Genomic DNA, 15321 nt, shown 5'->3' on the forward strand with positions numbered 1-15321 from the left:
GGGGTTAAAAACTTTTTTTTTTCCTGTTCTGTAGTGGCCAACTCAGAGTTTGTTGGCTTCTGGAAAATGTAGGGGATTTTGAACAAGAAAACAAGAGGGTAGTTTAAGGTTAGAAAGGAATTCCACTGACTGATCTTTTATACCTATATGATGGTGGGAACTTGGCTCTGTAGCTAAAATTAGATGATGTACAACCATTGCATGATGCACTAGGTTGAGGACCAGATGTCTGGAAAGAGTTAGGGACATAGCCTGGAGAAACAGAATTTTTTTTTCCCCCTCTGTGAATGGAATTGTGTCTTTGACACAGTCGTTGTGCAAGTAACCAGATTTCTTTCTGTATTCTTTTTTTGTTTGGTTGGGCTTTTTTTAGCCATTCCTGGGGATTGAACTTAGGGCCTGAGCACTTTCCTCAAGGCTAATGCTCTACCACTTGAACCACAGCACTACTTCTGGCTTTTTTATATATGTGGAATCGAGAAATGGAATCCAAGTCTTCGTGTATGTTAGGTAAGCACTCTACCACTAGGCCAAACACCTGGCCCCTTTTTCTGAATTCTTGAGACACGATCATTTGCTAAAGCTAGACTTGCAAGTGAGTCTACTAAAAATAACAAAATTAAACAAAAAATAAACAAAATGTGTCACATAAGAATCTTCACCAAGCCAGGCGCGGTGGCTCATGCCTGAAATCCTAGCTACTCAGGAGGCTGAGATCTGAGGATCATGGTTCAAAGCCAGCCGGGCACTAAAAAGTCCATGAGACTCTTATCTCCAATTAATCAGTAGAAAATGGGAAAGTAGGGCTGTGGCTCCAAGGGTAGAGAGTAGCCTTGAACTAAGGAGCTCAGGGACAATGTTCCAGGGGTAGGACGGTAGCCTTGAGCTGAAGGGCTTAGGGACAGCGCCCGGGCCCTGAGTTCAAGCCCCATGACTGACAAAAAAAAAGAAAAAGAAAAAAAAAAGAGCCCTCATCAGAGAGAAGGCTAAGATTCCTTGTCAACAAAGACAAGTGGCTTCCACCATCTGGTGGCTGCACTTTCTTATGAATGGAATTAGTGAACAATGGGGCTGAGCTGGGTCACAGTTCTCTGGCCTCAGACTGACTGGTTGAATGGTCTGACTAGAAATTTGCTTCCTTGGGAAGTTGGCCGTATTGTCTGCTCCATATTTGTGGGCAGATTATTAAGACATCTTCAAAAGAAAAAAAAAAGGTCTGCATGTTTGAGAAAAATAGACCAGGGTAGAAGAGAAAGGGAGAAGAAGAGGAGAAATGGAGAGATGCATACACCCTAGCACTCTTGGTCTGTTAAATGGCAATATTTTTGTGCCAGGTTGCCTGCTTGTCCCCCTGAGGTCAGCCAGGATGTGGAAAGGAAGCCAATCCGGTCGAGCTGCTGGAGTTAGCAATTCTATTATCACTTTGGCCAGGAGGGGGCGCCAATTTCACTGAAATTTGCAAATATCTAATAAAGTAATGAAATCTCATTTTATATCACAAATATCCAGTTATAGAGCTGGAGATCACAAGGGACATGCCCAAGAAAAGTGATTTTCAGGTCACAGGGCTGGTTTATGATTGTTCAGGAACTAGAACTTAGGTTGGGTATGTTTTCAGTTTCTGTCCTTCAACTCTCGTTAGACATTACTTAACAACAATTGCATCTAAAATAATCTGCCTGTAAGTTAAAAAAATTGAGTGTCCAGCATATATAACCCTGATGCTGGGTGTGTGTGTGTGTGTGACAGGTGGAAGAGTGACAAAATGGCAGAGTGGGAGTGAGAGGGAAAGACTGGTGTCAAGGTCCAAGTTTATGGTCCTTAAAGCAATCACAGGTTTCTTATTGACTTAGAAGTTACTACTTAAAGCTGGGCACAGGCATGGTGGCTCATGTCTGTAATCCTAGCTACTCAGGAGGCTGAGATCTGAGGATCAAGGTTCAGAGCCAGCCCAGGCACAAAAGGCAGAGAGACTCTGATCTCCAATCAACCACTAGAAAACCGGAAGTGGCACTGTGGCTCAAAGTAGAGCACTAACCTTCAGCTGAAGAGCTTAGGGACAATACTCAGGCCCAGAGGTAGGGTGATAGCCTTGAGTTGAAGAGCTCAGGGACAGACAGCGCCCAGGCCCAGAGTTCAAGTCCCATGACCCACAAAAAAAAGTTACAACTTAAGCGGGGGAAAGTTAAGTAACATCAAAATATGTAAATGAGGTTCCATATGGTATGGACTGAACGAAGTACTAGGACTTGAACTCGGGGTGTGAGCACGGTCCCTGAGCTTTTTCACTCAAGGTCAGTGCTCTATTACTTGAACTGCAGCTCTGCTTCCGGCTTTTTTTTTTTTTTTTCCTTTTGCTGGTCCTGGGCTTGGGCTCTGGACCTGAGCACTGTCCTTAGATTTTCTCAAGGCTAGAACTCTACCACTTGAACCATAGCACCACTTTTGGCTTTTTTCTATGTATGGTGTAGCAAGTAATTGAATCCAGGGTGTGATGCATGCTAGGCAAGCACTTTACCACTAGGCCAACCTCCCAGCCAGGAACCCGGCTTAAGGTGCAAAGCACTGTGGATCTTCAGGTGTTTGGACACAGTCTGTGTGCTTTAATTAAATTAATAAATTAAATTTAATGCCAGTCCTGGGACTTTAACTGATGCTGTCCCTAAGCTTCTTTGTTTGTTTTGCCCCTTGAGCAATGCTGCACCCTTTGAGCAACAGTTCCAGTTCTGGGTTTGTTGTTTGTTTGCTTGTTTGTTTTTTGCCAGTCCTGGGGCTTGAACTCAGGGCATGAACACTGTCCTTGGGCTTTCTCAAGACTATCACTCTACCACTTGAGCCTCAGCACCACTTCTGGCTTTTTCTATGTATGTGGTACCAAGGAATCGAACCCAGGTCTTAGTGAATGCTAGGCAAGCACTCTACCAGTAGGCCAAACTCCCAGCCCCCCAGTTCTGGGTTTTTGGTGGTTATTTGGAGATAAGAGTTTCATGGACTTCCTGTCTGGCTTTGAATCTTGAGCCTCAGATCTCAGCCTCCTCAGTAGTTAGGATTACAGGTGATTACAGGATTACATTCAAGGCTAACTGTGTTCCTTAAATGACCTCTTCTTGTCTGTGAATAGCATAGTAAATATGGCAGAGGGCAAAATAGTCGGCCTGGGACTAACAGCATTGAGCAGCATGTTTAGTTCCTGTTGGTCTCAGTTTACTCTGAAAAATTAGAGGAACATCCCTTCTAACTGGAAAATTCTTGGATTCAAAGCATTCTATATTGCCTGTTTTGTTTTGTTTTGTTTTGTTTTTTAAAGTTTGGGCCCAGAGCCTGGCCTAGTGCAGAGTGCCTGCCTCTTACGCACTTCACGAAGCCCTGGGTTTGATTCCTTGCTACCACAAACACAGAAAAGCCAGAAGTGGTGCTGTGGCTCAAGTGGTAGAGTGTTAGCCTTGAGAAAGCCCAAGGACAGTGCCCAGACCCTGAGTTCAAGCCCCAGGACTGGCCAAAAAAAAAAAAAATTCAGGTACCAGTTTGCATATTTATTTTGTTTTTTTTTTTCCCCCTTCTCTATTTTTACAATCCTATTTTACCATTTAAACTCACATGATGTCCTTGAGTTGACGTCATCCCCTGTTCATAGGTGGAAGTGGCAAAATAGGGGATTCCCCAATCTTTTCTAGTACTACCTCTTTGAGCTGGAGTTTCCAACACAAGACCACCTTATGTCTATGCACCTACTGTGTGGCAGACACAGAGAGTAGTTAGTGAGTGACGCCAGGGCCCATCTCCAGAGCAGCAGCTGTCATCATTTGGGAGGAGTCCAGGCCCACGGAAAACACTGTGTGCTGAGGAGGAAAGAATCACTGAGGTTCTGGTGGGATCCAAGCCTGGGAGAGGTCCACAAGGGCCCACAGAGGGGACATTCTGTACTACTTCAAACCTATAAACCTTTCTCTCCCGTGGGTAGAACTCACCTAATCTCAGAGCTCTTAACAGCAAGGGTTGAGGTAGAGGAGTGTACTTCAGCTGCTCCCTCCATTTGCAATGACTTGAAGGCTAAGGGGGAAGCCCAGGGTCTGTTCAAGGACCCAAAATGAAGAGATGTCAGGCGGTCTGGAATTTCTTAGGCAGGAAAAGGCCCAACAACAGGCAAGCAAACACCATGTTGCTAAGACAGTGGAGGAACAGCGAACACTCTCAAGTTTCGTGCTTGGCAGCATGTCCTATGTGGACCTGGCCTGGAGGAGGAGGATGGCTGACAATGCGTGTGTTTTGGGGGTGGGGGGTACAAAGTACTTCTGCTGTCTTGGCCCAGCCAAGGGCTCTGATTCTCAAGGGCACAAAGGCAAGCTGAACCCTTTCCTCCCCTTTCCCTACAACAGCTGGACTCCAGCTCACCTCACTAGGGGCTTCTCAGGTTCAACAAACACTACCAGAGGCCTTGCCATCCACAGAGGAAGAGTTGCTGGGCACCACTGTGAGTCCTTTGATCAAGAACTCACAGGCTTGGGGCTGGGAGTTTGGCCTAGTGGTTAAAGTGCTTGCCTGGCATGCATGAAGGCCCGGGTTCGATTCCCTCGGTACCACATACATAGAAAAAAGCCAGAAGTGGTGCTGAGGCTCAAGTGGCAGAGCTCTAGCCTTGAGAAAGTCCAAGGACAGTGCTCAGGCCCTGAGCTCAAGCCCAGGACTGGCAAAAAAAAAAAGAACTCACAGGCTGGTCAATTCATCATCAGAGAGAACTTGGGTCTGGGCCAGTATGGGCACTCTCCCACATTTGGGAGTTCAGAATGGTAGGCCCACTGTTCACCACTGCTTGGTACAAACCTTTTTCAGGACCCTTGCTTGGTTCTTGATTTTCCAGTCAAGCAATGCATCAGTACCAGTTCACTTTCTCTTAGCATTCTGCTCCAGCATCCAAACAAACAGATAGAGAATCTTTTATCAGTCCTGCCTCAGGCCCTCTCAGTCTGGGACTGAGCCTACACCCATCTTTGTTTTCTACTCTCTTGTCCTTGTGTCCTCTAAGGAAGCAGGAATATGGAGAGCTTGGCCCGTACAAATATGGGAACAAAAGACTGGTACAGATTTTGACAGTGAAAAGAACAACTTAAAATCTCAGAACTCTTTGCCCTCGTTTCAGATGGCTCCCCCGTCTGTACTCACAAAGCTTTATTGTTAATTGTGAAACAATTGGATTAGTTGTGAAAACACTCCCGCTTTAAAATCGTTGGAAGTAGAATGGGGAAAAAATGTTGAAATAGGTGTGTGTGGGGGAAGCTAAATTAAATTAAAAAGACCAGTGCAAGAAATGGACAAGTGGCTTGGAAATTCTGTTTTCCAGACCCGAGAAGGGAGGGGTGGTGAGAAAGCCAGCGTCTGGAGCTAATGAAGGGCTGGCCCCCACCCCAGTGGATTTTCCCATCATTGTGTGCTCTCTTTCCTCCTCTCAGGGGAGCCTTTGGGCCTATGGCAGTGGTATCATGGCCAGTTTGTAACCTTGTCATTGGTAAACGAAGCCATGGGTTAGTGACATAGGCCCAGTGGATCAATGGAGCCCATTTCCGGGGAGCAACTCCCAGCGGGGAGGGGGCAGGTGGCTCATCAAAAGAAGCTCTGGCTTGAAGGATTTCGTGTCGGTCCCCTCGCCATTCTTTCTCTTCCTGGGCCCCTGGGCCACAACAGCCAGGTCATAAACTACTTTTCCTTGAAGCGGATCTGGGGCTAGCAGCGGTAGGGGGACATAAAGGTGGCAACCAGAAGTCTCGAAGCGGGATCCCACGCTTCCTCCCTCCGGAGCCGGCTGGAGTCCAGCCCGGTGCGGCGCCAGGCCGCTCCCCAGGTTCCCGGGCTCGGGTAGGGGCGCCCGGGCCCACCCCGGCCGCGCCAGCCCGGCCGCAGCCCCCTCGCCGCCGCCCGGAGCCCCTCCCCCCGCCCGGAGCCCCTCCCCTCCCGCCTCCTCCCCTCCCCTCCCCTCTCCTCCCTTCCCCGCCTGCCTGCGGGGCCCGGCCTCCGCCTCCTGCGCGCACCGCCGCGGCCAGCGCCGAGCCCCCCGGAGCCCGAGCGAGCGCGGCCCCGGGGCGCCGCCGGCCCCTCCCCGGCGCGCTGACAGCAGGCTCGGGCCCCCGCCCCGTGCCCTCGCCGACGGGACACACCCCCGGCCTCCCCGGCTCCTCCAGTTCCCGCCGGACCCACCGGGCGGCGGAGAGCGCGGGAGGGAGAGCGGGCGCGCGGCGGCGGCGCGGGAGCGAGGGAAGGAAGGGGAGGAAGGGAAGGGACGCGCGGCAGGCCCACGGGAGCCGCCCGGGGCGCACGGAGCCCGCGTGCCCTCGGGGACAGCCGACTGCCCCGGAGCCAGACCCGTGTGCACCGGGAACCGGGACTGCGAGCGGCGCGCTGGGCCGGGGTGGCCGCCGGGACCCGATGAGAAGGTGACGCCGCCGGGGGGCGCCACTCGCTTTGTCGGCAAGATGCTGGCCTACTGCGTGCAGGAGGCCACCGTGGTGGACGTGGAGAAGCGGAGGAACCCCTCGAAGCACTATGTGAGTACCGCCCCCGCCCCCCGCCCCCCGCCCGCCCGCTAGCGCCCGGGCCCGGCGTCCCCGGGGCCGCCCTTCCCCGGGCGGCGATCTCCCGGGAAGCCTTTTCTGTCCGGCCTCCACTCCCCTCTCCCCGGCTTCTTTTTTTGGCATGGGAATTGGCAAGTGGTTGCCCGCCCTTGTCCGTGACGACGGTGAAGTCATGCGTCCGCCGGGGCTTCGGTGGGTGGCTGGCTGGCCGCGGGCCGCCCCGTCGGAACCGGGCATGTCCCCCCTCGCTCCCCGGGGGCGCCCCTTGCCCGGGTCGGCTTCCACCGAGCATCTTTCCCCGCGCAGCCCCCGGGATGCTTTCGGAGGCTTCCCGGGGACGAGCCACGCGCCCCGCCTGCCGCCCGCATCTGCCCGCTCGGCCGCGGAGGTCTGCGGGGCCCGAGGGGAGCGCCGCGCCCCCGGCCCTCTCCACTTTCCGCGTCGAGCCTTGATTTCCTCCTTAAAGCCATTGTGTCCCGCGGCGTGAGGGGAATTGTGGCTTTTCCTTTTATCCCTCCCCTGGACGTGACCCTTAGCCGGGGTCATTTCCTCTGAAGTGATGATGCGCCATCTCCAAACACCAGCAGGCGAATGTTAGTGTGGTCTCCGAGGAGCTGGCGGCGCGCCCCTCCCCCGGCTACCCCCCAAATTAATGAGACGAGGCTAAGGTTGACATGGCCTGGCTCCAAGGTTTGTGGCAGGCCCTCTTTCATCTCAGCCGGGCCTGTCGCCCCATCCTTCACACCTTAAGAAGTAAACAGAGTCCTAGCTGCCCTAGGATGGCTCCTGGACTTGAGATAGACGACAGACGGACAGACATGGACAGTAGAGCCGCGTCTGATTTGCAAATTGGGCATTTAAAGGGGCATTTAGAATACTCAAAGCATTAATTTGAACAATTAAAACAGGCTGTTGGTTGCTGCCCTAGATTGCACATTGGTCTCTGAAGTGCCTTTTATTTCCTTGTTGGAAGAAGGCTGGGCTTTGTGGTACTGTGAGCCTCAGGCTGCTTTTTCTGCCTGAATCACAGCATCTCTGAAGGGTGTGTGTGTGTGTGTGTGTGTGTGTGTGTGTGTGTGTGCACGTGTGTGGTGAGGTTTTTTTCTTTTACTATCCTTTAGCACTTGGGGCTGGGCTCAGGTTGGGATCAGAATGATCTGGCTGAGAGGTAGGTCTGTGTGGGATGTTCCCTTATACAAGAGTTGGTCCTTTTCTGTCATCTGCTTCTGCACCCTTCCATACAAGAAAACTGATTTTAGGACTGAGGATGTGGCGCAGTGGTAGAGCATTTGCTTAGCATGCTTGAGGTCCTGGGTTCCACCCACAGCATGGAGAGGGGACAGGAAGGAGAGAGAAAGAAAGAGAGACAGAGACAAAGAGACAGACAGGAATCTAGAACATGAGAAGAAAGAGATACGTAGTGCCTTTTGGAGGGCTTAAATCACTGGGTGGTCAACTTGGTTCCTATTTGCACATCCCAGGCCTTATTGTCTAGCCCACCCTTATAACCTCCTTTCTCAAACATTGCAGACTAAGATTTTTTTGTGTGTGTGTGGGTCTGTGCCTGGGCACTGTCCCTGAGCTCTTCAGCTCAAGACTATTCCCCTCTGCTGAGAACCAAGCCTCATTCCCTGTTTTCTAAAGGTTAATTGGAGATAAGAGTCTGAGGTCCTTTTGTGCCCGGGCTGGCTTTGAACCTTGATCCTCAGATCTCAGCCTCCTGAGTAGCTAGGATTACAGGGGTAAGCCACTGTGCCTGGCCAGACTAAGATTTTTAAGGGTTCTCTTTTCTGGGTTGAAGTTGGTACTGCTTTCAACAGATGGCACTCTTTGCTCTTGAGACCCAGACAGGTGCTTTTCTAGCTCTGGATTTTAGATGAAACATCATCTTTTAACTCTGACCAGCCAGGTGCATGACAAGGCCGCAATGCATCGGGAATGCTGCTAGGAAGACCAGAGTGGGACCTGCTTGGGCAGTCTTGAAAGGCAGTTACTGACAGGGGACTTGGAAGCTAGCTTGTCTTGTTCATCCACTAACTGGCTGTATGACCTTGGACATGCTCTTTAAACTTCTGTGCGCTTCAGCCTCCTTATAAATTGAAGGTCACAATCATCTGTATTTCATAGGGCTGTAAGGAGAATTACATGGTATCATCCACATGAAGCACTTAGCTTGATTCTGAGAACATAACAAGCACTCATTAAATGGTAGCTCACTGTTGGTGAAACTCTGACTAAGAAACTATTTTTGAAATGGTCTGGCAGAAAGGAAGAAAGACTTGGGGATTTAGGATTAATAATAATGTGTACTATGTGGGAAATACAAAAGAGGTTCTGTCTGGTTCCCTTGAAATAATCCATTTCCTCCCTTTCTACAGACAGTTTCCTGGGACATCTCTGTTTCCTGTGTAAGAATGTATGACATGATGCTTGGGGCAGGGATGATGTCACTGAGCGGATGGGGCCCTGCAGACCTCTGCACTGAGGTTCTGGAAAACAATGGAAGGAGAAAGTATATGTTATGGAATTGTGGAGTTGGCAGGGACCTGAGCACTCATTCCCCCCCCACTTTTTTTTGCCAGTCCTGGGGCTTGAACTCAGGACCTGAGCACTGCCCTTGGCCTTTCTCAAGGCCCAGTGCTCTACCTCTTGAGCCACAGCACCACTTCGGACTTTTTTCTATGTATATGGTACCGAGGAATCGAACCCAGGTCTTCGTGCATGCTAGGCAAGCACTCTACCACTAGGCCAAACTCCTAGTCCCCCCCCCCCCCCCCGCCCCTCTCAACCATAAGCTGCGCCTAGGAGACTTTAGGTAAAGTAAACTGGCTTGGGCTTCAAACTACAGGTGCATCCATGGGAAAGTTTTCTGATAGGGATTCGAGTTTTGCATTGTAAGTTTGCATTATCTTTGAACTCACAGGTCTGGGTAAGTAGATGTGTGTGGGATGGAATGGTGGTAGAGAAAAGTTCGTTTATCTAAAGCCCATAAGACTGTCTGGATTGGGGAGGTGTCATGCTTTCACAGTTGATTCCTTTCCTGAGTGTTTATTTCAGACAAACACTAGTCATGAATGTTCTGATCCTCTACAGGACTCTTCAGGGAATGCAAATAATAGCCAGTGTCTGCAGTTACCATCCACAGAGCCTTACACCTCACATGCATGTTCTCATGGGGTTCCAACAGTTTGCCCCACTGAGGGGGAGTTTCTGTGGTTCCTTTTTACAGATGGGTTAATGGAGGCTTGCAGACATTAGCCAGATTCCTTTTAGTCTCCCAGTTAGTGCCAGGGGATCTGGGTAAATGCAGGTCATTTTCCTCCATAGTTGCATTTAGAAGGTGGGGCCCTTCTCTGGTGAGGAGGCCAGCCTTAGGCCTCTGGTAGTGAGAAAGCCATGCAGGCTGGTATTTGTGAGCTGCTGCACAGCTGCATTTGACCCATGCTGGGGGGAGAGGAGGTCCCTAGGAGGCAGGGGGAACAGAGCAAATCCAGAACGGTGTCTGTCCCAGTTATGGGTGGTGAATTGGTGGATCCAGTAGAAACAATACATCCTATAGATTTGGGGCTTGATCCTACCCTTTTGAGCCTCCGCACCACTTCCAGTTTTCTAGTAATTAACTGGATAAGAGTCTTATGTTTTGGGCCTGGAGTTTGGCCTAGTGGTTAAAGTGCTTGCCTAGCATGCACGAAGACCTGGGTTCGATTCCTCGGTACCACATACATAGAAAAAAGCCGAAGTGGTGCTGAGGCTCAAGTGGTAGAGCTCTAGCCTTGAGAAAGTCCAAGGACAGTGCTCAGACCCTGAGCCCAAGCCCAGGACTGGCAAAAAAAAAAAAGAGTCTTATTTGAACCGCAGTCCTCAGATCTTAGCCTTCTGAATACTAGGATTACAGACATGAGCCACCCGCCTGGCGTGCTTTTTGTTTTGTTTTAAGGAATTATCTCCAAATTCATTCATTTCTTTGCTCTTCATTTTTACCTTGTAAGCCTGGGGACAGTGACTCTCACCCCATAGAGGTGAGGCTGTGCCTCCACAGACTATAGAGTCTTTCAGGGCCAATTTTGTCATAGAAGGAGTATTTTGGGGCCGATCATTACCTCACAGGGCTCTGGGAAGTTGACCTGAAATGATTTAGGGGAAAGTTTCTGCCCAGTATCTGGTTGTGGACACTTGCCATATCCTGGTATCTGGCTGCTTTTCTCATCACTTAATTCTGCCTAGAACCATCAGGCAAGGCTGAGCATAAAAGGGGACAGAATCAACATGTAAGGCTGGTAGAAAGGGGGAACCAGCTGTTAGTAACATGGTGACACTTAGGCTATTTGCCCATCAGACCAGAAAATCACTGAGCAGCTATTAAGACATGGAAGGGTTCCTGGCTGAGCTTTGTGACTTAGTGTTGACTTCCTCCTAAGCTGAGAAGGGGAAGGAAAGCATCATGGACTGGGAAGGAGGAGGGAGCTCCAGGTAAGGACAAAGCTCAGTGCGACAGAGGGGTTGGCACTGCCTGCCCCCAGTCTGTGTGACACACACACACACACACACATATACACAGGTGCATGTACACACACACACACACACACAGATGGGAACTGTTCTTTTTCAGGAGGGAAGTGATGAGGGCTGATTCACAGGGCTGATGAGGCTCCTTGCTCATGGAACAACCAACCACATCCTTCAAGACCGTTGGAACAGGGAGCACAGCCAGCCATTTATCATGGTCCCCGTCAGGGCAGAGTGACGGTTTTTTGTGGTGGGGAGGGCAAATTGGGGTTGGAATCACTGTGTGTGGTGGAAGGGAAGGGAAGGGGGAAAATGTATTTGATATCAGAGGAGACTGGTTCTAGCTCCAGAAATATACGCACCAGCTGCTGCATTTTCCAGAGAGCTCTTCCAGGGCCAGCCGAGTCACTGGACTGCAGGGCTGTGAGCTGGGGACTGTGGCGAGGCTTCTCACTTTGCTGCACACAGCAGATCCCTGGAAATTGCCTACTAATTTCCTCAGCCTGAGTCACTGAGCTCTTGGCCAGAGAAGGCTAACTGGCAACATTCTCTTTTGCTTCCTAATTAAACAAAATCAAACAAATAATAGACTTACACATAATGAGAGTCACACTTAACTCCTCTTGAGTTCTGAGAATCCAGGAAAGGGTTCGGGATGGGGACCCCAGGGACAGGAAGGACAAAGGGGTGTGTGTGGGAAATGAGGTGGCAATTCTGGCTTTGGAAGTAGGTTCTTAACAAGGGCCAGAGGCCCAATCTGACACAACAATTTGCCAAAAATAGCAGAATTCACCACAGGGTGGTCAGCATTTGAACAGGCAGCTCCCCAGAACAGCAAATGGCTTCCTGCCTGGCCAGGCTGCCGCTGGCCTGCAGGGAGGGGAGCCAGTTGTAGGTAGGCAGGTGAATGGAGAGGTCATGAGCCTGGATGTTAAGGGCTACCCATGGAAAGGTCTCCTCCCCCAGATAACCTCTAGGCAAGTCACCATAGCAGCAGCAAGGACTGAGCTGTGTTGTGTACACAGTGCTGAGCAGAGTCCAGCCATGATGCAAGGTCACACACCGAGAGGGGGAAGAGCTAACATAAGAATCTGATAGGGCCAGGCACCAAAGAGCATGCCTGCACAATGCATTTTCTTTGAGCTTCCTAATACCCACGTGAGACAGGTGGGTGTTTTCTTCCCATTTCATAGATGTGGAAATAGAGGCTCAAAGTTCCTGGACTGTCATTCAAGGTAATTCTGCTTCGGGAACTCTTGGCTAGATCCCAGCCCCTTCTGTTTATAGCTCTATTCCTAGGGGTCAGGTGCCCTGTAAAAGTTGATTATGTCATGCCCTTGAGGAAGCAGGACTGAAGAGGAGAAGTGGGAGAACCAGGGCCTTCGGATTCGCTAGTGGGGAACTCTTGGCTGGCTGATGTTTTTGTGGAATAATTCCTTTCCATATTGCCCTGCCACAGGAGAAAGACAGTGCCCGCCCCTGTGGATGGTCCAGTAAGCTTGATTGTCTAGGGAAAATGACATGATAAAAATAACAACTAACTAGATATGCTTGCAATCCCAGTTCGTGGGAGGTGGAATTAGGAGGATCATAGGCCAAGGCTGGCACAGGCAAATGCATGAGACCCTATCTAAAAAACAGACTTGAAAGCAAAGGGCTAGAAGTGTAGCTTAAGGGGTAGAACACAGGTTAGGGGGTCCTGAGTTCAAACCCTAATACTGCAAACAGACCAAACAAACAACTGAACAGTTAACATTTCAAAAACCTTTCTTTGTATCAAAGGCTCTCCACGGATACTTTCATAATAGTGTTAAGTGTTAAGTTTCCTCCAGCAGTCATATTGTATAGGTGAGCAGGCGCAGGCCCAGAGTCCAAATGCATGGCAATCCCCACCGTGCAGCTTATCCGCCGAGTGAGTAAGTGTACAGTGGGACTGCCCTGTACCCCCAGAGCCTCTGTAGCTCTTTTCTGACATGCTCCACACCTGGGGAAGCTTTTTCAAAGAGGTTCAATCTGAGGCCTCTCAAGTTATACCATCAGCCCATGTCATCTCTCCCTTCCCAGAGCCCCATTTGTTCATCCAGACAAGAGCTACTGCTTCTCTCTCCTCCCTTCCTTCCTTCCTTCCTTCCTTCCTTCCTTCCTTCCTTCCTTCCTTCTTTCCTTCCTTTCTCCCTTCCTCCCTCCCTCCCTCCCTCCCTCTCTCTCTCTCTCTCTCTCTCTCTCTCTCTCTCTTTCTTTCTTTTGCCAAACTTGGGGCTTGAACTCAGGGCCCAAGCACTGTCCTTGGGCTTTTCCTCAAGTCTAGTGTTCTACCTCTTGAGCCACATCACCACTTCAGGCTTTTCTATGTATGTGGTTCCGAAGAACCTGGGTCTTCGTGCATGTTAGGCAAGCACTAGGCCAAACTCCCAACCCCCACTGCTTCCTTTCTGGTCTGCTGTGCAGAAGAGAGCAGGTGTGAAAGTGTTGAGTCCAGAGAGGGATATGAGGACATGTCATGCAAAGAGTTCTTCTGGATCCCCGAGGAGTTTCTTAGCAAGGGCACATGCCTGGCTTCTCTTGGGATGGGCTCTTGGCTAGGGCTGACTTGAGCCCACCTTAGGACCTTAGTTAAAACAGCGCTAAGGACCACTTGGAACAACTCTTGGCTTTTTTCTAAAGCTACCGCCGTGGGGACTGGGCAGAGACAGTACCATGCGGCCTTGCTATTACCTGAGGGAAGTGACACCCAGGGGCTGAGTTAGCAAAGAGGAAGCAGCTGTGCTTTCTGCCCCTCCGCTGGCTGCTTTCTCTAGCCCTGTGCTGTCACTTCCCTTTGGCTGGTGAGGAAGCTGCCTCCCCACACCTGGACAGGGGCACACTGGATAGACACAGTGCCTTCTTGTGTCCCCTCTGAGACCTCCAGAGTGTGAACTTCAGACCTGGTGGAAACTGACCACTCTTACCAGATCTCACTGCAACTGCAAGCAGCAAGGGCTGGAGGAGCTGCCCAGGGCTGATAGTGAACTTGGCAGGGATAAGGGGTAGGGGTAGGGCTGCAGGTGGGAGAAGGGATTGTGAGGCAGCTGCTGCTGATCTGTCCATTTGCCCCCCCCTGAGAAGTTCCTGGTAGACTGCCTTGTACTTTCTTTTCTCATGGAACATGGCACTGGGTAACTGTTGAAAGAGACCTTGGCTTCGATTGCCTGATGTTACCTCTAGCATTGCACAGCTACTATGTATTCTGTTCTGGGTACTGCTAGATCTCTGGTGTATCATCGTTGGTCTGAACACACTCATGAGAATTTCTTTTCCTTTTTTGGGGGGAAGGGGTAGGTAATGGGGTTTGAACTCAGGTCTCACACTCCCTAGGCAGACACTCTACCAATTGAGCCATTCCCCCAATCCCTTATTTTTCAGATAGGGTTTTGCGTTTTTGCCTGGTACTGCTCCTTAGACTAGACCTGAGTCACCACACGGGGCCTGAAAGCTGCATGTTTAACCCTATTTGACTTGGAGGCTGTGATTAAGAAAGCATAAGTCACGTAAAGCACACACTGAGTTATATTTGTCCCTCCCCTCAGCCTGTGCCCGCTCTCTCACAATCTCTACTTCATGTGATTGGCCTTTCTCCAAGGGTGTCCGAGGGGTCGAAATAGACTTCTGCTACCTGTCATGCTGTGGAACAGGGCTTCTTGTTGTGAACCCTACTGGGCTGGGCTCCTACCTAGGGCTCCTTCTGTTCAGGGTTTGTCCTTGTCCTTTGAAGTGACTGCTTTGTAAGCTTTCATGGTAGGCCCAGCTCTGACCCAGCTTTATTATGTTTCCTGGTGGCTCAGGCCCAAAGAGCTATTTTAAGGGACCTGCCTGTGTGGGAGAATTTCTGTGTGACAGCAGAAGAGGAGGCCTTGCTGCCTGGCATGGTGCTGGGCGCTGGCCTGGTGCTGGCAGTGAGGCTCCCACAGGGAAACTCTTTCCTGAAGTCTGCCTCCTGGGCTGGGATTAATGAAGGGAGCCCTCTGCCTGGCTCTGGGAAGGGACACAAGTTCTTGTGGATGAAGGACAGGGCTCCCAAAGGGAGGGGTTTCTGTTGGTTCACACTCTGGTGGGCTGGCAAACCAATCCTTTTCTTGCTGAGTTACACATGTCATCATATTGGTTACTTTAGTCATTGTTCTTTGGCAACCTGAGAAAAATAGCTTCATTTTTCTCATGGTTTCTGAACGTGGTGGCTCTGGGCTGGGGAGATGGTGGAGTCCAGTCAGAATTA

At 50.5% G+C, this 15321-nt stretch overlaps 1 protein-coding gene across 4 annotated transcripts in view; it reads left to right on the plus strand.

Annotated features, from left to right (window-relative positions):
* Window positions 1-6192: 6192 nt before the first annotated feature.
* The window catches only part of Sh3pxd2a (SH3 and PX domains 2A), a 184934-nt gene continuing 175805 nt past the window's right edge, over window positions 6193-15321 (plus strand). For all 4 annotated transcript variants that reach the window (XM_090345954.1, XM_090345955.1, XM_090345951.1 and 1 more), the window contains exon 1: window positions 6193-6536. In XM_090345954.1, coding sequence (XP_090202080.1) covers window positions 6465-6536 — 72 coding nt within the window. In that variant the 5' untranslated portion in view covers window positions 6193-6464. The remainder of the gene's footprint in view (window positions 6537-15321) is intronic.

This window comes from Megascapheus bottae, chromosome 15 (assembly GCF_031878675.1).
Source record: "Megascapheus bottae isolate mThoBot1 chromosome 15, mThoBot2.hap1, whole genome shotgun sequence".
NCBI lineage: Eukaryota > Metazoa > Chordata > Mammalia > Rodentia > Geomyidae > Megascapheus > Megascapheus bottae.